The following is a 21,531-nucleotide window of genomic DNA, read 5'->3' on the forward strand; positions in this document are numbered from 1 at the left end:
AGTTCGCCGGTACAGTGTCACCAGCGACTGTGCAGATCATGATGGCATCGATCACAAGTAAAGTGCAACAGTTCGTTCGAAACGGTGAAATGTAATAACTAGTTATATATCGTTTGAATGCTGAATAAATACCCTTTTGTTTGACGTTTTGATCAACCGTGTATGTTGTTTAATTCATGAGTTATGATCACTTAAATGCGTCCAAATTTACTTTGAATCGGGCTTTAGCGTACCTAACTTTGGATAGCCTCGCCTTTGGAAAATGAGCACCAATCATGTTAGGCAGTCCGAATGACCGACCTAACAATCATGTACCCATCATTTCAAACTGTATATTGGACAATTTTTGACCTATGATTATTTTAAATAAATTAAAGTAAATTTGGATGGATGTTTTTGTATCACATACAATGATAGAAGAGCAATCGTTTGTATCGCTTAACTCGATTTATTTACATTTCTTTTTACTTAGAACTTTATGAAAAGTTACGCGAGAATTAGCAATTAGCGAACAATTTGGATATGAATTTGGAAATAAAAAAGAAGTAATTGTAGCAACAATTCAAGAGGGAGCTGCGGTCAAGCCCCCCAGCTTCCTTAACCCCCGTAGTTGAGCATCCTTGAAGTCATCGTGTAATTTACTTTTCGAACATAAAATAAAACGCTCATCATTAGTAGTAAATAAAATGTTTTAATAGCTTTTTATGTGGATAAATCTACGGTTTAAATTTAAATATACATACAATATAATCTTCCGGAAGCAATAATATACAAAATACGAAACGTGACTAACGGGGTAGCAGAATAAAAAAAAATCTTCAAAGTAAGAAAAAAGAAGCATCAATTCGGTAATTTCAAATCAGAGATTCGCACGCAGTTCGAAAACCCTACCACTAATATTTAATAGACTGTTTCATAAATTATCGCTTAAATAAGACAAAATAAAAAAAAAAGAAACGCTCGAATGATTTAATGTAAATAATTATACTGTTTCCCAGGAATACTCTCGCGCAGTTGTTTTCGAAAAAAAAAATGAACACCTGCACTGAATTATGAATTGTATTTCTTAATGAAAAGCTTTAAGTTCGAGAATATTTAGCTGCGCTTTAAAACTGATGCCTAAGGTCTTAGAATCTTATCCGTTATAGGTTTATAAGGAATAAATTGGTACGAAATAATGGCTTCTCGCAGGACTAACGTATAGAGACATAATGCATCATGTATATTTGCTTTAGTATTCCTAGACATGTTTGTTTTTTAATTTGCTTGTTTAATTTATTTCAATATTTCAACACATCTGCACATATTGTTCTAGTTTAATAGTTTCAACGATTACTTTTATAGGTAGGTAGCTTGCCTTTCTGTTCCATATCTGTCGTCTTAGCCGAAGCGGTAGCTGATAATTTAAACAGTGTCAGTTTTGTTTCTCATAAATTAGAAATTGTTCCATTGGTGACTCTTTATGCGGATTTGCTTGTTTGTTTTCTCTAATCAAATAACTGATTATCCAATTTTCTATTGATTTACTTTGTGGGGTTTGATTAGTTCTAACGGGAGCACTTTTCCTATGGATACTCTGATTTTTTTTTCCAAGACTTCAAAAGGTACACTCAATACACACAATCGTATCAGATTAATTGATAAAATACCATGTGCATAAAAGCATAATTATTCTTACTAGCGATTAGAGGTTAAAACATGTTTCTCCAGGAGGAAGAAGCTTACGAATAGTAAGGTTAGATGATTTGTTTTGTACAAAAAAAGACCACAAACGGTGTAACAGGTCAACAGCATCCATTACTTTCAAAGATGGACGGTTATGGTGTCTGAGGTGCTGGAACTGATGTGGTTGTTTGTGGAGTTGGTATTGTTAGATGAAGCACTGCTGCTATTACCGCAGGGTAGTTCTACTGATTTTGGTTTATCTTCGGGTGTTTTGTTGTGCTCCTGGCTGGTGGATGCAACGCTGTGGGATTTCTTCAACAGGGTGTGATTCTTCTGCTGGGGCCAAAGGGGATTCTCCAGTGCCTCGTCCGGGCTTAAAGAAATGTCGGCTATGATGCCACTTTCTGGAAATGAGATGGGTGTTATGTTAGGATGTGTTAGACCTTGACGAGAGTCATCTAAAAAAAACTTACCCATTGAACATTGGCTCACCAGCGTGGTCGACCTTTGATGTTTCTTGAAGTTGGTCTTCAGAGGCGCTGGAGCATTTGGATCGGTTATGCTAAGTGTGAGGCGTTTACAGGTTGTAATGCTTGCGGTGGTGCTACTGCTGCTGGTGCTACTGGCACTGCAACCGGACGAAACGGCCGAACTACTTCCGACGGCACTTCCGGAGCTATTGATCGGATTCGTTTCGCAGCCGCTGGCCGTTGAACCGGTTCCGGTACTGACTACCGAACTTCCGGACGATGAACTGCTAACCGAAATGATCGATTGAGGTCGCTTTGAACTCTTGGACTCCGGTAGAGTTCCAATGAAGGAGTTGCGAAGTTTTGGAGCTGGAATAAGAGTTTTGAAATTAGCGACAGGCTGTCGCGTAGCTTTCTGTATAGGCTACTTACTTTTACCAAACATTGAAATACTGATTGATCGATCGTTAATCTGATCCTGACTGGGACGAATGTCCAAGCATGGCTTACTACCGATTCCCATGGAGGACATCTCGGCAAGACGAATCTCTCGATTCCGTTTGGCTTGTTTCCAGAGTAGTTTGGAGACTTCGTCGGTCCAGACATTCTTGATATCCTCGCTCATCGTCTGCAGCGTCCAGGTATCGCCTGGTTTACGCTTGCGGAACCATATCTCAAATTTGTACGGTGAATCACCAACGTGAGCCGTCAAACCGATATCCGCCGTCTTGATGCTATTCTTGTAGATGTAGATGTCTAGGTTCTATGGGTAGTAATACGTTAGAAAGCCGGTTCCAAGGTAAACTCACTTCAAACTCACCTTCCGATCCGGAAATCGCCTAGCTTTGCTGAACAGCACTAGTTCTTCGAACAGGAACACTTGTCGCAGAGATTTTTTGCCTGCTTTGCCCTCCCAAACGAGGAACTCGTTCTGTCGCAGCAACCGGCCCTGTTCCTTCACGTTGACATCACAATCCCGAAGGGAGTCCATCGCCAGCAGATCGTTACCATGCCGCAACTGGAAACGAACCATCTCTTCGGCTTTCTGCAGCTGCTCCATGTCATCCAGGATCTCCTGGTCGGTGGTTTCCTGTAAGAAATCAATTGTTCAATTAAACGTAACGAACTTCCAGTTACACGGTCCCATCCCATACCTGAGCTGCGGCACAGGCCTTCATTAGCTGCTGCAGCAGCAGGGCGTACTTTCCCATCCGCTGGACCGGTTTCAGCAGATACGAGGCTAGATCCATTTTGTCATTCAGCTCCACCTGCTTGGCTTTGAAAAATTGAGTACCATTCTCGCTCATCAGAGAATCACTCTTTGGTTTGTTCTTGTTGTACAACGCATACAGGTAAAACTTGGACTCGTGCCGTAGGAATGCGCTACCGACCTTGATCGGGTGGTATTCGCAACTGTTGGAAAGAACATCGGATTAGTCTACGCCATATGCTCTAGGGAGTAATGTGGGAGCTTACCTTTCCAACTCGCTGAGGAAGTGCTGCTGGTGGAACTCGCATATCCGTTCGATGTTACCGAAGATGACGTTCCGTTGGCCGCGCAGGGCTTGCGGTATGTCTTCGCGAAGCAGTTCTTGCGTGTAGTTTTCGATTACGTACTGCAGCGATCGCACGTAGTCGCGTTCTGTTCCAATCATCTCACGCATGATCAATAGAAGCGTTCTGAAAGAAAATTGGATACGGTCAGTACCTCTACAGGTATTCGAGGGTCTTGGCAGGGCATACTTCTGCGTCTTCTGGTCAAATATGATATTCTCCTCGTAATCTAGCTGCAAGTTCGACGCGTGACAGTAGAGATGGGCGTTTGCCTGCAGCGGTATCTGTAGATCCAGGGAAGGCTTTGAAATCCCTTCAAAGCAGTCCTCATCTAGGTCATCACCATTGTTGCTGCAATTGTTGAAAGTATAGGAAATTGTTGGGCTTGAGATTAGTACAAAGATCTTACCATCCATTCTTCGGATCGTTGAGACTCTGGCACGAGCAGGTCCGTTCGAGCTTCTCATTGCCCTCACAACGATCGCAACCGCCCAGGCCAGAGTCGGCCATTTTCGATTGCTCCTCCTCGTCCTCGTCGTGGTGATGTCGGCCGTGGTTGTTGTGGATACAACGGTTCTCATTGGGCTCGATCAGTGTCGGTGGTGGTAGTGGTTGACCGAACTTGCCCTTCTCCGGCGTGCTGGTCGCCGTGATCGTATCGTCGGATAAACTTATATCTAAACTGATGTTATCACTGGTACTGGTGGTGTTGGTATCTTTGTTGTTATTGTTACTGGCTGGTGGTGGTGGTGGTGATGGTGGTGGTTGTAGTAGATTCTTGCATTGTTCAATCAAAGCAGAAACCTCGACCTTCTCGGCGAGCTTAAGCAGCTCGGTCTGCATGGCATCGTCGTGAGGCTTCAGGCGTTGCGATTCCAGCAGACCGTGCAGGCGAACGGTCCCTTCAATACGCTCCCTCGTCTTCTCCAGCCGTTCCTTATGCTGATCAATGCAGTCCTTCAGCATCTTCAGCGTATCCTTCAGAATTTCCAACTCTGCCGATGCATCGTACAGATCCTGAGCTTTACTGATGTGCTTCATGGAGATGAAGTAGAACTTGTCGAATTCCTGACTTACTACCTTGGTGCGATCGGCATTTTCCAGGTTGGACGATTCGTTGAAGCTCTGCAGGGTCTTGCTGCCATCGTTCCGAATCCATAGTATAACCTGCGATCAAAATTAGACCCGTTAGCCCTGTGATCTACATATGTTGCTAGTGATAGTTTTAGGGAGTACAAATCAAAGTATTAGTTTTAGTATTGGTTCAATCTACAGTGTGTTTCGAAATGTTCTCGTCTAACCTCTAGAGCCAACTCAAATTCAGGTTAGTAGATCATTGTTGAAAAGGTTATTAAAGAGGATCGATATGATTATATACATTCATGCGCACAGATAGTGCTTGCTCCTCTCTGTTTCGTAAACGATTATTGGAGTAAAACAGCGTGTCGGGAGCGATCAACTGAATTTTCTTTTGGGGGAGAACTATCCGTGCAGTAACTGGGGGATGAATTCTTCGCAGATCAAAGCACAAATTGGAATCATCAGGATCGCTATTTACAAAATGGGTGACTGGAGTGTTATCAAGCATCGGCGAATTCCTCAAGACCCAACCGAAGAATACATAGTGGCCGTTATATGCCGAGTTAGGTTCTTTCTAAAGAACATCATTTGTCCACAACCATAAGTCATAGTCATATTGTCAATACTTACCTGCTCTGCGATAACACTGAATTCGTTGACAAATCATTATAGTTATCTGTTTAATTGCATATGTGAGAATAATTTGACAACTGTCACTGTTTATAGTGATTTGGAGAATAACTTAACATATTTCAGGAGCTTAGATAATTTAGTCTTCAGTTTCTAGTAGTTTAGTCTACAGGTAAAATTTCAACAACACGTTTGAGACAGAGGCTTTATAGTTAGCCTTAATATATATATTTTTTTTATATTTTAAAACTTTGAAACAGGCTTCAATCGAGCAACAAATTTTTCAAATTGTGAAATTTATGGAGACTATTTCGAACAAGCTGAAAATAGCCGTCAAGTTTTAAAATGCGGTTGCATACCTGAATAATGTTCAGAACATTTTCTGAACTATAGTACTGAAGAAGTTGTTGGGGAGGTCAAGAGGAATTCGGGAAGGAATCCAGGGAATTTTTGGGACGAAAAGCGAACTGACTTTTGTCACTAGTGAAGTGAGAAAACTCACGTCGTGGTGATGTGACTCTCTGTGCCATGTGCACTGATCGCGATATTTTGGAATATTTTTGAAAAGTTGTGCAGGGGAAATGGCTCTAATGTTGGCCTATGGATCTAAGATTGGGCCCATCACTAAACATCTGCTATTTATCAATTTTATCCAGATGAACGCGTTATTGGGACGGTACTTATGGATATTTTTGGTCGCTATTGAATGTATGGGCCCAAATTAGGGGCATTTAGGACGACATTACATTTATTTTCCCTATTTATTGTCCAAAACATCGATCACATTTTACCAGCATGTGACATAGTAAATTAACAAAGATAATTATGGGAAAACTCCGAAAATCATGGTGAAAACCTTTTGGATCAATTGGGTTCTTTGAGGGTATTGAAGTAAATGCTTATTCGTAACCTGCCTTAAAAGTTGATTCGAAACCCAAAATTTCATCAAGTTTGGCACACGGGAACTATTTTAAATAAGTTCTTTCATATAAGCAAAAAACATCATCTTAGCGTCCCTCGGCGATACTTTGTATGGGAGCGAGTTGTCAATTAGTTATTTGAGTGTCAAACAGTGAGGTGGTTTTTATCTTTAAATCTGGATTTAAAAATCGAGCTGAAAGTCTATGGGTTCGAAAAAAAAAATATCGTTGTGCTCAGAAAACGACGCTCTTTCAGATGACCGATGTGTTTTTTTTTCAAAATTAAAGGACTTAATTCTAGATAGAGCTGGAATTATGACGAAACAGCTTTTGTAAACAATGACTTCTCTCGATGATTTCTTGAAAGCCATGGCCCTCCCTGGAAAATAGACATCAAGACTTCCCCTACTCGATGGATATGTTGCTTTATGTAGGCGTGGCTTGATTTCCTAGAAATCATCGAGACAAGTCATTGTTTACAAAGGCTACTACGCCCTAATTCCAGCTCTATCTAGAATTGTTGTAATTAATTTATTCAAATTCTTTACGAAAATTAGACATCACTGCATATGAACACGACAATTCATCAGATCTAACAGCGTGGCTTGACAATTTGATATGTAGTTCGCAATTCGAGTTGACGCCATTGGCTCTTCACGCACAGAATGACAGTTTCTTACGGGATTTTTCAGAGGAGCGGAAGAGTAAGGAACTGTCCGCCATTCTTCACGCACAGAATTACACTTGCTTAAGGCCTGTTTAGAGATCGAAGCGAAGCGAAAATCTCATACAAAATACTACATTTTTCACCTGCGTGAAAAACGCAATTGGCAAATATTTCGCTTCGCTTTGAACTGTAAACAGATACGATCCAGCGAAATCTTATTTTGTGGATCGTATCTTTTTCGCTTACGTTCATTTTTTTCGCGCATGCAGCGCTAGCGAAAAGAGCAGCAGGTAAGCGAAAAGTTGACGTTTCGAGAAAGAGCGTATCTGTCAGATTTTCACTTCACCGGAGGTGTAAACTGACCGATTTCATTTCACACTGCAAAAAAAGGAAACTGGAAAATGTTCCACAAAATTTTTTTCACAACCTTTTTCGCTAGCGAAATTTTATGATTTTTCGCGTGCTTCAATTTTCGTTTCGCTTCGATCTGTATACTAGGCTTTAAGAGATTTTCCATAGAAGCAAAGAGCTACAGTAACGCCGTCGACATCAACAACTTGAGAGTTTGACAGCTCGCAATGAAACAGTTTACAGCTCCCTGCTAGGATTTCTCTAGCAAACTGTCTGCAAATGCTGATGAACTCTTTGATATTGTTGATCCAGATATCGCGTTTCGGCAAAAATTTGCAATAACTACACGCTATTTCAAAACTACCCAAATTTGGGTACAATCCACTCAGATCGGTCAAAACTGAACCTACCCAAAAATTGCTATGTTGGGAGAGACAAGTTGACCAATGGATAACATCGACATGAATTCGATCGATTTTGTTCATTTGATTCAGTTTTGACTGATCTGGATGGATTCTACCCAAATTTGGGTAGTTTTGAAATAGCGTATGCATCAGATTGTGTAGTATTTTAATCGAATGGAAACTTAAATATCTTTGCTGGAAAATTAAAGGCTCCAAGAAATGTAAAAAATAGTGCGATGCTCTCAATTATTAATTTGCACATACTACTTTTGCAAACTAGAGAGGGTCTAGTATAAGAGAGAAGTGGATTCAAAACAAACGGCCTTGGCAACCTATGCCTAGGTGATTACTAGCAACACTGCCAATGCAATCAAGATACACTGAACGAAAACATCCGCAATATTTTGAATGATTATTGTATTGCTCGAGCCCTTTAACAATATGCTGTGGAATCTCTGATGAATGCAACCACATTCATCATCAACTGATGAGCATCCATATGACTGTCATCCAAATAAAGGATGATATTTATTTGAAAATTGGCTGATAAACATACAGCGCTTTGAGGACAACAATTTAATGATATGATGACTTACAAATGAATACATTTGATGAATACATTTCCATATTGAATAGCCATGAACAGCCATTCATAATGGATACGAAAATCACTCGTTGGTACAGGAAACTTCTTCCACCACGAAACAAACAATCTTCGGTTCCCACGGTTTAAAAATGTTCGTACCACCTCTGATAGCGATGGGTATACTTCCTCCATGCTTGCACAGTTGTACACACCAACTACTCATTTGCTAATAATTTCTCACTCAGATGTTGAAAATTGTTTTTCTTTAAAGAAATTGATAGATTAGGATCAGGATCAGGATAGGATCATCATGGGGCCTCCCTTAGCTCAGTCGGTAGAGGCGCAGCTACAAAGCAAGACCATGCTGGAGGTGGCTGTGTTCAATTTCCGGTCCGGTCTAGGAATTTTTCTGGTTGGAAAATGTCTCGACTTCCCGGGGCAAAGAAGTATGATTGGACTTGCCACACAATTATAACAATGCAAAAAATGGTAAAGGCATCGAAAGCTCTCAATTAATAACTGTGGAGCATCTAGAACACTAAGTTGAGAGCATGCAATAAGCTAATAAGCGATATGCAATAAGCTTGAAATGCGAAGAAGAAGAAGAATAAGGATCATAGTTTACTATAAATATTCAAAGAGTAGGTAAATCTTAACATTTGAATCAACACTAATGAATTTTTACACTTGAAGTGCGAGATGTGCAGCAAGCATTTCTCACTTCATTTTTACAACGCAAAAACAAATACAGTTTATTACTGGAACTACAATCTACTTGTATTTACGTATCTATAACAAGCTTAATCTCTATTCTATCTACTGTTTCAAAAATAACTATGTTTCGTCAACTGTGTGCAAAGTTATTAGCAAATGAGCAGTTCGTGACCAAAACTGTGTATGCCAAGCATGGCTTCCACCTCATTCGTCTGCTCAGATCAGCAAATAATGTTTGATATAATTATTTACATCATGGTTTTGAATGATTTGCGTTATGGGGCTGAACACCAAATGCATTTTATTTAAAATAAAAATTATTCTGCAGAGAGCATTAAGCATTTCAACTGAACACCCTATCCCTTCTCACAACAATGTTCATCCTGTATTCTAGAGGAAAATCATCTGATTTCAAAACAACTGTCATCCGCTTGCAGCTATCATCAACACCAGCCAGTCCTCTCCTCTTTTATACTAGATCAGCGTTGCTGGATATACCGATTTATACCGATTTTAAAAATTGATACCGATATATAGATAAGGTTTCTCAGAATACCGATTTTTTGAGTTTTAATGCCGATTTGTACCGATTTTTTTTTATTAATAATCAAAATGATTACTGCCTGCCCGCACTGAATTGTCATAGGAAACTATTGTGAGGAAGGAATAAAACATATCTCCAAATGACAAAATGACAAGCGATCAACGAACCGAATGATAACGCTATATCAGATGTGGAAAGCAAAAATGATATAATTTTCTTCCTTCTTTTTCATGACAAGCGGGCTGCTGCGACACAACTCACTCGGGGCGGTAGAAGGAAACGAGCAAATTGTTGACAAGCTGCTTCCCGAAGTAAAGCCAAAGATGATACACGTGTGTTAATGGGAATTTTTTTTGTTATGCCTTTTCTCGATTCAGATCAAGCTATCCCATGTAACATTGCAAGTTTTATGGAGGTTTTAAAGCATGCTACAAGTCTAAATCATGGTCTACAGAACCCTTATAAAACCGAAATTGTTACTTGGGATGTCGTCATCCGTGTATATTGTAACAAAGCAGGCAAGCAATATATCATTATCCTTCTACCACTCGGATTGAGCTATGGTACAGAGCGAGTTTGTCATGGTGTCATGTCTTATGCTTGATACTCTTTTGACTAATTCTTACATTTCCTCGCGTTACCCAGGAGTCGAGAAACAGCCGATGGTTTATTCCAATAATTTCTGGAAATCGGGAAATACTTTTATTCTGTGGAAAAATTGGCCCATAAAAACGTTAATTTTAGAACTACCTGAAATTTCTTTAATCTTCCCTTTGAAGTTTCTTCCAACTTTCTCTTAGAATTTCCGTTCATCTTACCCTGCCCTGTAAGTTATTTTCCAATTCCTTCCGGAAAGCTATTACGACTTCCATTGGAAGCGTCTTCTGGTTTCGCTCGAAAGGTTCTTCCGTCTCCTCCCGTCAGTTTTTTTTTTTTTTTTTCAAGGGGGACGACCCCGGCGTAGTGGTTAACATCCATACCTCTCACGCCAAAGTCATGAGTTCAAATCTCACCCCCGGACAAGTCACGAATGACCCAAGAGTGTAAAAGTGACTATAATAACAAAAAAAAAAAAAAAGTTTTTTCAACTTCCCCGGGACTTTAGAAATGCTTCCAGAGTTTTATTGCGGTTCCATTAGTTTCAGGAAAACTTCAGGAACTTTTCAGAAGTTCTGAAACTTCAGAATAGTTCGGACTTTTGGGTAGATTCCGATAAATTATAGACAGTTTCATTAACATCTGTTCAAATCCGAGAACACGGGAATCTCAGGAAAGCCCAGAGAACTCCAATGAACTTAACGAAACTGAAATATTTTGGAAACTGCACAAGCCCAAAGAACTTCAAAAAAATTTAATGATTTTCAGGATAGTTCCATTTGTTTCAGGAGAGATGAAATAACTTTAGGGAAGCTTTGAGAACATCAGGACATATAAACTCAAGGAAATTTCTGAACCTTTAAATGAGTTCCGTGAAACTCAGCCAATTTTCGAAAACTTCAGTTAAGTTCCGAGAGGTTCATGAAAATTTTGGAAATGTAAGGGGTTACATGACCATTAGAAAATTGTGAGAACATTTTAAGGGAAGCTCTGTGTTTTTTTATCAGCAGTTTCTAGAACTTTAAAAATCAATTAAAAAATCGGGAAGTTCAGATAACCCAGAAATCTATTTCTTCCAGATACTTACGCCATCATGTTGTTAAAGAGGGGTTTTAAGTGGGTAAGTCGGCGTTGGTGGCGCATCGAATAGGAATCTTTACACAAGTTTTTACAGAAATTTAGTTTGAGTCTCAACGTCTGCTATCTGTGCTATATTTAATTAGACGAAATTTACAATCCCGTGGATAGAACGTAAGTCAGGTAATACAGTAGCTACCTTAGTAAGAACACAGAGAACAGACGTTTACGCTCGAACTAAATTTTTGTAAACACTTGTGTAAAGATTCCTATTTGATTTAAGCGCCACCAACGCCGACTTCCCCACTTAAAAACCTTCTTTGACAACATGATGGCGCTGGCGTTGCACAACTTACACTAGACACTAAGTGCCGGTAGTGCTGAGTGGTAATTTTCAACCGAAAATTTATCGATACTAGCGCCAAATTGGTCGAAAATTGAACATTTATAGAGGAAATCAGGAGATGCTAGCGCCACGTAACGGCGACGTTCCCACTTATCTTTACACAAGTTTCTGGTGTAAGTTGGACGTCTGTTCTCTGTAGTAAGAATATTGACCACCAAAGAGTATCTTTATTACCAAAACCTGGTATCAAGTAATCCAGAAAAAAAAAGAATACCGGCTAAAACTCCACCCGCAAACAACGGTACCTCTCTGTATCTGATTCGCTAGCCAAGATTCTCTGAATATTATTCTGAGGTCTTCTGAATCTTCTCCAAAGTTGGGATTCTCTGAATCTTATACCTGAAGTCACTCAATCTTACTCTGGGAAACCCTGCATATCATTTGGGGGAAAAAAAGTATCCAAGGATTCTCTGATTTACCTTCCGGGATTCTCTGAAGCTGATCGTAGTATATGGTAATGAAATTTCTGTACTCATCCTAAATGAGGCATTAATACAGAATTGAGTGTATGTCATAGACAATACCTCTTAAGAATCCATTTTAAATAATCACTAAAATTAATTTTGTGAACAACTGAAGATTTTTTGATAAATTTTGCAATATTCTTAGTTAGTTTTTAGCTATTTAAAGATGATTCAAAATGACCAAGAAGGGTCTGAATTCAATACAAATTCTAGAATTAACTGAATAAAACGTAAGAATTAAGTTTTGATACTCCTGGACGAGTTTTGAAAAATGTATTAACTAAATATTATGTTTTGCATAAGAAGCAAAGTTAAAACTCTGTAATTTCTAGAGTAATAAGATAACATTAGGATATCATTGAAAGGTAAAGTTCAATGGTCCGAATCTGTCAGTGATATCATCAAATAATCGAATGACAAATATTGAAAAATACATGGGTGATTTAACGTTCTAAGATTACAAAGAAAATCTGATTCATGGGAAATCTCGTGAGACTCTTTAGTCAGTTTCAAGTTATCTTCTCTATGACTCAAGATCAACTATAAATAAACTCAAGTCCTAGGCAAAGGTCTGAACTAAAAATTAAAATTGCCACTTTAATATCATAAGTAGTCTCGTCAATGCTTTCCATCGAGCAAGAAATCGTTGAAGTTTAAATCGCTTCAAATTACGGCATCAACCCGGCGGACGGACAAAAGAAGCATCCTCCTGAAAGTGCATCCTTACCTCATTGATCTCGTCGTCCAGGGCACGCTGCCGGGTCATCTCCCTAAGTCTTTCTCTCCTCTGTTCGGTAAGTTGTTCGAGCTTCCGTGCGGCTCGGTCGACCTCCTGGAAGATGGTAATCACCTCGCTGAGGCGAGCATTGATCAGGTCCTTGTCCGCGCCGCCACCGTTGACGGCATTCTGCTGCTGGTAGTTGTGGTGAAGGGTGAAGTTTCCGTTAAGACTACTGCCCACGAGGCGATTACTACTATCTAGACTACAATTCCTAACTAAATTTTTGGTTTGTTTAAGCGTTTGTTTGTTGTTGATAACGGTTAGTTTGTCCTGAAGTCGTTGTATGGTATTTGGTCCTTTGCGGCGGAGGGCTTGCAGTTCCGAGTCCATCAGTGCGCGGCTCAGGGCACGATGCTGCGAATGGAGCTGTCGGCGGGTCGGTGCCGTTCCCTGGACCTCCAGGTTCCGAATGTCGTTCAGCACGGTAACCAATCGGCGACCTGTTTCGACACACTGGATTTGCATGGGTTCAAGGGTTCGGAAGAAGTCGATCCACTCGCGTTGATCGTGCACGTAGAACCCAGCGCACCGGATCGGCAGATTGTCCGTACCGATGAAGTTCTTGATGGTCTCGTTGTTAAGGTATTTGATGTGCACGTTCAAGTTGCGGATCAGCTCCTTCGGTGGGTGCTTGTTGTCCGCTGGGTCGTACGATCCGGACACGTAGATCGATCCGAACTTTAGATGGCCGCTTAGAAGTTGCAGTGCACTGTCCAGCGTTTCGAGGAATGTCAGCTGGGAGCTTTCGGTCAGCAGCAGGTGGATGCAGTACTGAGATGGGCTGAAATGGAAATCACAAGAAATTTTGCATTAGAACAGCGTGAAAACCAACCATGGATTGGATATTTATTGAGTTATCAGCTTAACACCCACTTAGCTCCGTTTGTTTTGATTGCGGGAACGCTTTCGCGCCGGGCAATCTCCAATTCAAATTGAAATTAATATCCAATAAAAGATATTTTATTGTAAACAATTAATTTGCATTAGAAGATAAATTTTACACCAAATGAAATTACCCGACCGTGTTCGGCCGTTTGTTGATCGCGGGGCTTGTAGGCAGCGATAAAGCTGGCCGGCGCAAGCCAATGGAAATAAAATGCTACTCGTTACGAAGTGCAGGACTGCGGGATGCAACGGGCGCACTTTGAGTTAAGGTTTTGCCTACCTTCGAGCCATCACCGATCGATCGGTCCAAACGCAGCATCAGGGTGAGGGCGGTGGATCGGGATTAGTACCACGCAAACGAACGTATAATTTTCGCATTTTGATTCCACCCCATAAACCATACGGCCAAGTGGGCTTGGAAGCGCAATATAATGCAGGTTGGTGGAAGTGCTATAGCAGATCGGGTACCATTCCTTAATGCTCTCGTTGGTGGTCGATCGGTGTGCTCCAGTTGAAATAATCGCTGTTTGGGTAGGCTCGCAGCAGTGGGCGCACATCTACGGGTACTAACACCAGACCAATGAGATCAGATGAGTGCGGGTGGTTTTCGATTGGGATGATTAGAAATCCAATATGCATATTTTAGTATCGGCAATCAAACTTTCATTGGATAGGAAAACAGTTTCCAGAGAAAAAAAGCCCAAGCACATGTTCCATCCGAATGGCCGGTACGCGGTTGGTGAGCCTTGCGGCGAATTGGTTTGGAAACAAAGTTCACTGACCGATGCAAATTTTTCGGCTGTTGGTGCAAATTTATTATCGATGCGGTTTTTGGAGGAACCGCTGCTGCGTTATTCCGAGCGTGTTTTATTGAAGTGAAAATTTATTCTGGTTGCAGGGCTTCTCCGGCGATGAAGAATATCGTAATTGCAGTCAGCGGCAGCGGTTTCTCGTTATCTGTCTTCGTGCTTTTTTTTTCGGTTTCGGGTGAGAATCATAATTGTAATGCAATTTCAAGGTGCATTTTCTGTGCATCCCAAAGTGTGGTTACCGGTGCTTACCGTGTAATTGAAAATTTAGTAGAAATCATTAATCAAGAATCTTGTTTTCGGGGCTGTAATTAACTTCGGGTGCGGTTCTTCTTTTGTGGAAAATTCTTCGCAATGAATGGATCTCCATTGGCTTTTGATTGAGCTGAACAAGGTCAACAAACCGGAGGGTGAAATATATTTTTAAAATTGTATGTGATTTAAAATTCAAATGTGAGCATGTTTTATGTTAATGAATTTGGAATCAGTTGTTTTTATTTTGTTTTTTTTTTCAAGGTATTCAACGATATTTGGAAAATATCCAGTTGTGGGATGTGATATGAACATTTTCCTGGATTATAGTAATATGTATAATTAGATACATAGTGCCCTTTCTTGATTGTTGGCGATATAGATATTATAGATATAGATATTATTGATTAAATTAGGAATATCGATCTATTAGCTTGCATATCATTTAATAATCAAATAGATGGTACTGGACACAAATGCCTTTTTAAGGGGGTATTCCCAATCTTTTGCCTTTTTTCGGCCTGTTTTTCAATTAATTTTTTTTTGAAGGAAAATGAATAGTAATGCGCCTAACTCTTTGGGATTCTTGTTTATTGAACATTAAAGTTTACAAATAAATTTTTTTCGACATAAAAAAAGACATTATTGACGTCACAAAATGGCGGCAAACAGACCCCTGTTCGCCGCAAACGCCTGGACGGGCGAAGACTTTTCTCTGGAACGGCTTCATCTGAAACAGATTTCGTGATGAAATTAATAATCTGCATAAGATTCTCTGGAGCTTCTCCCGTTGGCAGCAAAAAATCTTGCAAATTAACAAAATGGCGGCCATATGAAAAACAGGCGATTTTTAGCCCGCTTTTTTGCAGCTTTAAGGTGCTTTAAACAATGTTAAATGTTAATATTTTTGGCTGAAAGTGGGAGAAGCTCCAAAGAATTTAATAAGGAACAAAATGCGCAAAGATTCAAGTCAATATCTCTTATAGTTTCTGAGAAAAATCTTCGCCCGATAAAAAAAAATGTGGTTTCGAGAAAAACGCGTTTAAAGTTTTGACTTTAGTTAAAACCATTTTGGGGGTTCTTACCATTAGTCAGCTATGCCTGGACACCGAATTCGCTGATCGGAAAACGGCTTGGGGGGATGAAAGTATATAGTCTAAAGAACAAAAAAACGTGAAAAAAAAATTTGATGTTTTGAAAAAAAAAAAGATCGGGAATACCCCCTTAATCTAACTTGACTATTGTGTTCAAGAATGTACATTACAGCATGATCACATCAAATTTCCCATACTAATTCCCATATAAAACTTTTAAAGGGCCAGAGCAGCATGAGTTCACATCCAAATGAGCTCAAATTTTGGGAGAATTTTCAGGACCTGGTTTGAAATGGATTAAGCTTGGTGGAGCACAAACGATAATTTGATTCACCCTAATGAGCATGATTGACCGCCCGAGAATGCAAGTCCGTTATTGCCAGATCAGCTGTAATTACCAAAACCAATAGACGTTGCTTGGAACCAGTGTTGGCTATAATCTAGACCAGAAAATCAAAATCAGCTATCTGTCAAGATTATTATCACCTAAAATCACAGGCACCAATATCACCACAAGCCATTGTCACCACGAAAATCACTCGTGATTTTCGACCAATATCAGCTGTGATTTTCGATTCCCAAAATCAACCAGCATCAATATCAACCAAGATCAAAATCATCGAAAATCGTGGGATTAGAAGATATGTTAAATTCTAGAGTCTGGGACATTCCAAAATTCAAGTTAGCATTCCGGATGAAATTAAAATGGTAGATTTGACCCAAGATGGCGGACCAAAATCCAATACGGTGGTCTCTAAACAGCGAATATGAATCTAAATCGATGAGTAGAAGTGAAAAATTGACCTCCGCTTAGGGTTATTATATCAAAAATTTGAAAAGGAGGACATTTCATTTGAAGTTTGGAGGCTAAGGAGGACAATGATTCCTTTTCTTAACATTAAATGAGGACAATGAGTTTTTATCAAACGTTTTAATAATATATGCGCTATCACAAAATTCATGATTTGCAAAGGTTCAATTGAGATTGTTACCAATTCAATGCATCTTCTCGTTATTCTTCTGAAAAATGCATCAAGCTAGCCTTCATAATTCATTTTTGATACTTGGAAATGATCTAGTCTAGCTGATTTGCATGAATACTACAGCTTTACAGCCTTAAAACCATCCTAATTTTTATCATGTACAAAAATCAGGATACATGTCATCGCTGCTAGAAACCAACATCTGAGCAACCTGTTAATTTTACCATTGATTCAGAGACCGCTGGCGCTGCCATATAGTGGGAGCGAAGAGGCGTGATTAGCGTTCTATAAAAAAGAATTCTTATTATTGATATTATTCCTAGGGGCAAGCCAGCTGTACTCCGAGTTAATATTTTTGCATCGAGTAAATTTGAGTTACTCATAATTATTCAAAAATAATCAAAGTAGTCTTACGTCAACAAGCTAAAACAGTTTGAATAAACATCATCTGTCGTCAGTTTGAATAAACGACTGAAATCCAACGAACGCTTGTGATGAGGATCCGGACTCGATTCCGATGATGGCGGATGATACTGTGCTACGCCTATCAGCAGGATGGTGGTACGGCTAGCTGTGTACCGTTGTTAAGTGAGATGGCAGTTGGGTAGTGGGCTAGTATTTAGATGGATTAGTACAGGTGCCACAGAAGGAAGAAGTGTTAATTTGTTTACTAAAATGAACATGACGGTTGTATATGGCAAGTTTGGATATAATCAATCCTACTCGTGTTTATTCGCGAAATTCACATAAAAGATTGATCACTTGCGTAGGAAATTAATTTGGCAAGGCATTTTTGACCAGCATACACCAGGTCCAAATCCGTCCGTATTTTTTAGGCACCGTCTATGGCATATAGTGAACTTTTGATGAACATTAACGGCAAATAACTAACCAACACTAGCGAACCGTGAGTACTGTGCCTCCTATACATCCTTCCATCTTGGGCTGGTATGGCAGTTTCGTGGCTATGTGGAACTGATTCCGATGCTAAGGTGCTTCGTTCAAGGCCACGCTTTGTCGAACCGATAAAGGGATTCCTCCTAGTCCACACTGATTAGGGACGTCGGATAAACATCGCAGAACCTTTCAATCCAACACCTGTAACTCCGTGCCACAATTTCGCTAAGATCTAAGGTTTTCATTCTATAAGTGTAATTTATTGAGTTGATACAAGTATTGCCCCAAGAAGAGGATAAGTTACCTATTCAAGAAGGATGGAAACTTTTTCTTTGTATAATCGATTAATAAAATGATTAATATGAATAAATAAATGCCAGTTTCTTATTTCCATTAAATCCCAGCCAATGGCATTTTGCAGATATCAACAATAGGAAATTTCTTACTGCAATTTCATTAATGAATAATGTACAATGTCCAGTTGGAATAATAAAAAATAGTTGAATATAACATGTACCCCTGAAACTGCAACATTGCTGCATTTAATTTTATCACTGCCCCCATAAAAATCTTTGGAATATTTTGAGAGCCGTGGACCAAATGTCTTCTAGTAAATATTCATTTCTGTCAACTATAGGGCTTATGCTTAATCTGAAAACGGTATGGAACAATTATACGTTTATAATCGATTGGGGATGGGCTACACTACATTCCGGAAGACGAACAGTTACGTAATTTGAGAATAATGTTCCGGTATGAAACGGAGCTAGAATGTATTGTTGTTTGACAACTGGGAGAAGAGCACAACAAAAAAAAAAACATGGCTACTGAGTCAACAAAACAAACAGAATTTTAAGCAGCTCGAGTTACTCAGAGTAACTCAAAATTAACTCCATTCTAAGACCAGAAGGTCCCGAATAAATGTGCTCAACTTTTTGGCTCAGCTCTGGTACTATCTTCGGTCCCAAGCTAATCGATTCACCCCTCGAAACATAGGAAAATCCACTAACCCCTCATTTTATCTGTCAAACTTTCATACCGAAACAAAACAAACATTGTGTAGTACTAGAATTTTGACAAGAATGGGGTTCGTTAATCGATTTGCTTGGGACCAATAGGCTAGTCAAGTAGTGAGCCAATTTACAATCGTTAGTTTCGAATTGATTGTTGGTATGGCAGCGGCCTAAACAGAATACCTAAAATCCCATAGAACCAGAACGTCAAAATCGAACACATGTTAGATTCAATCTGTGTGGCAGTGTTCCATTTGGTGAATTTTAACTTACAATTGACCGATAGGAAATTTTCAAATAAACCTGCTTTTATACCAGACTTATTTCTGGCAAACCAGGAATAAATTTTGACAAACACCTATTCGAAAATCACAACGGAGAGATTTTCGAACATTATAATTTATTTTCGAAATGTCAAATTTTAGTAAAATAAATTATAATGTTCGAAAATCCCTCTGTTGTTGTCCGATTTTTGAGAAATTGTTTATCAAAATTGATTCCTGGTTTGTCTAAAATTAGTCTGGTAGAATAGCAGGATTATTTGAAAATTTTCCAACTGTCAAATATAAGTTAAAATTCACCAAATGAACCGCAGCCTAAATGTAGCTATAGCACAGGAGTGGAACTTCGGATCAGAAAGTGGCTCCATTTGTCATTTGCGAACACTAGCGCACCTAGCGGTAGAAGGCATCTTCTGCCTGCAGTTAAGATAGGCAGCATGCTATGATAGTGTGAGTGTACATAGAAAGCCCGTGTGGAACGCTACCACAACACATCGCTTGTTGAGCAGAAAAACGAACCACTTTTTGATTCACGGATTTATTTACACTTCCCCTTCTGTTCTGTGGCTATACTCCTAGTCCCCCCATCGAATGGCATTTGCTAGATAAGATGTGGTTGCGACATAATTAAACAAATAAGCTCTGCAAACAACGCTCTTGGAAAACAATTTTTTGAATATGTTACTGGAAAAAATGCAAGGATTAAAAAGGAGGACATTTTCCGGCAAAAGGAGGATGTAGAAAAATTATTCAAAAAGGAGGACATGTCCTCCTTTAGGATACCATATGGTAACCCTACCTCCACTGCCATTTTGGAATCCAAGATGGTGGACCAAAATCCAATATGGCGGCCTCTAAACAGCGTATATGTATCTAAACCCATGCAATACGGGTATCTACGGAATGGGCTTAACGAGTAGCAGCGGAAAATCAACATCCGCCGCCATTTTATAAACCAAGATGTCAAAACAAAATCCAATATAGCGACCTCTAAACAGCGTATATGCATCTAAACCCATGCAATATAGGTATCCACGGAATGGGCTCGATGAGTAAAAGTGGAAAATTGACATCCGCTGCCATTTTGGAAGTCAAAAAGGCGTACAAAAATCCACCATAGATGCATATACGCTGCTAAGAGGCCATCATATTGGATTTTGGTCCACCATCTTGGATTCCAAAATGGCGGCGGATGTTGGTTTCTTACTTTGACTGTAATACCAATGTATTGATTTTCCGATTGGTCATTTTATTACCTCAAAATCAGCTTAGGGTAAAATCAGCCTTGATTTTCTGCTTTGTGATTTTGCTGCAAGATCAGCAGTGATTTTCGGCCGTTCTGATTTTTGATTTTTTGGATTTTTCCCATCACTGCTGCCATCAAAAGATCCGATGGATTTCAGCGGAGTTTTCTGACGTCGACGAGGTTCCGTTCCAGTAGTTTTTTCTAACGTTGTCAACACGGTTCTCGACGTATGAGTTTCCAGTCGATTCCGGTGGAGATTTCGGATGCTGCCGACGAAAGATTCGGAAGACTCCGGTGGAATTGTGGACGTTGTTGATGAAGAAAGTTCCAGCGATTTTGGTGGAGATTTTAGATGTTGCCAACGAATGTTCCATTTGATTTTTCTTGTCGTTGTCGATGGAGGAGGTTTCAGTCAATTCTGGTGAAGATTTTCGGTGCTACCAACGGAAGTTCCAATGTTTGTTTCTGACGCTAAGCAAAATATCCAAAACAATTTTATTAGCGTTTCTACCAGCGATTTCCGAGGGGGATGAAAGCCCCAGATTTATTAAAACTTTCTCCAAAAATACCTTTTAGTTTGACGAACTGATTTATATCCATGCAAATTGGTTTTATCCGATATAATCGCGTTTAAATCTTTAAATTAAATAATATCGTTTTTAATCGATCACATCTCCAACATGTCGGGTCACATCACATGACAGATTACCATTGGCGTCTTGCAGTGTAACTTTTCTAAGCTTTCGCCACCTACACTTCGAAGTGAGAACTACTAGAAGGAGGATAGTTTCCAAATTCTCCAAGTAAAACAGACGATTTTTGGGGCAAATCGGTACATAAAGAAAAACTAATAATTTCCAGTGGAAACTTTTGCTTGAATCGTGTAAGAAAACGTGTTTGCAAACTAACTGTTATTATTTCGGTATGGATCGGAGATGTTTTCATGGAAAACTATGCATAACAAGTTTGCACCCACAGGTAAAGGGTACCTCCTGCGCAGCTGCATTTATCAGAAAATGGTGAATATGTGCGATTTCCACTAGGATGAAAGTGGAAATTAGGTGAATTTACTTAGGAAAGATTGTATCATGCTAGTGATAATGGAGAAATGGTTGTATAGGACGGCAATATTCAATAAATGTTCATTTTGGCCATTTTTGG

At 39.6% G+C, this 21,531-nt stretch overlaps 1 protein-coding gene across 1 annotated transcript in view; it reads right to left on the reverse strand.

Annotated features, from left to right (window-relative positions):
• Positions 1 to 671: 671 nt before the first annotated feature.
• Pura (Puratrophin-1-like) overlaps positions 672 to 21,531 on the reverse strand; it is a 152,774-nt gene continuing 131,914 nt past the window's right edge. The window contains exons 5-13 of the mRNA XM_065231683.1: positions 12,857 to 13,691; positions 4,099 to 4,856; positions 3,879 to 4,040; positions 3,612 to 3,815; positions 3,290 to 3,548; positions 2,956 to 3,225; positions 2,568 to 2,898; positions 2,139 to 2,504; positions 672 to 2,069 (exon numbers count right to left, since the gene is read on the reverse strand). Coding sequence (XP_065087755.1) covers positions 1,804 to 2,069; positions 2,139 to 2,504; positions 2,568 to 2,898; positions 2,956 to 3,225; positions 3,290 to 3,548; positions 3,612 to 3,815; positions 3,879 to 4,040; positions 4,099 to 4,856; positions 12,857 to 13,691 — 3,451 coding nt within the window. The 3' untranslated portion in view covers positions 672 to 1,803. The remainder of the gene's footprint in view (positions 2,070 to 2,138; positions 2,505 to 2,567; positions 2,899 to 2,955; positions 3,226 to 3,289; positions 3,549 to 3,611; positions 3,816 to 3,878; positions 4,041 to 4,098; positions 4,857 to 12,856; positions 13,692 to 21,531) is intronic.

The sequence above is a fragment of the Ochlerotatus camptorhynchus genome, unplaced genomic scaffold (assembly GCF_037179485.1).
Source record: "Ochlerotatus camptorhynchus isolate MF236.1 unplaced genomic scaffold, CSIRO-AGI_Acam_v1.1 ptg000360l, whole genome shotgun sequence".
Lineage (NCBI taxonomy): Eukaryota > Metazoa > Arthropoda > Insecta > Diptera > Culicidae > Ochlerotatus > Ochlerotatus camptorhynchus.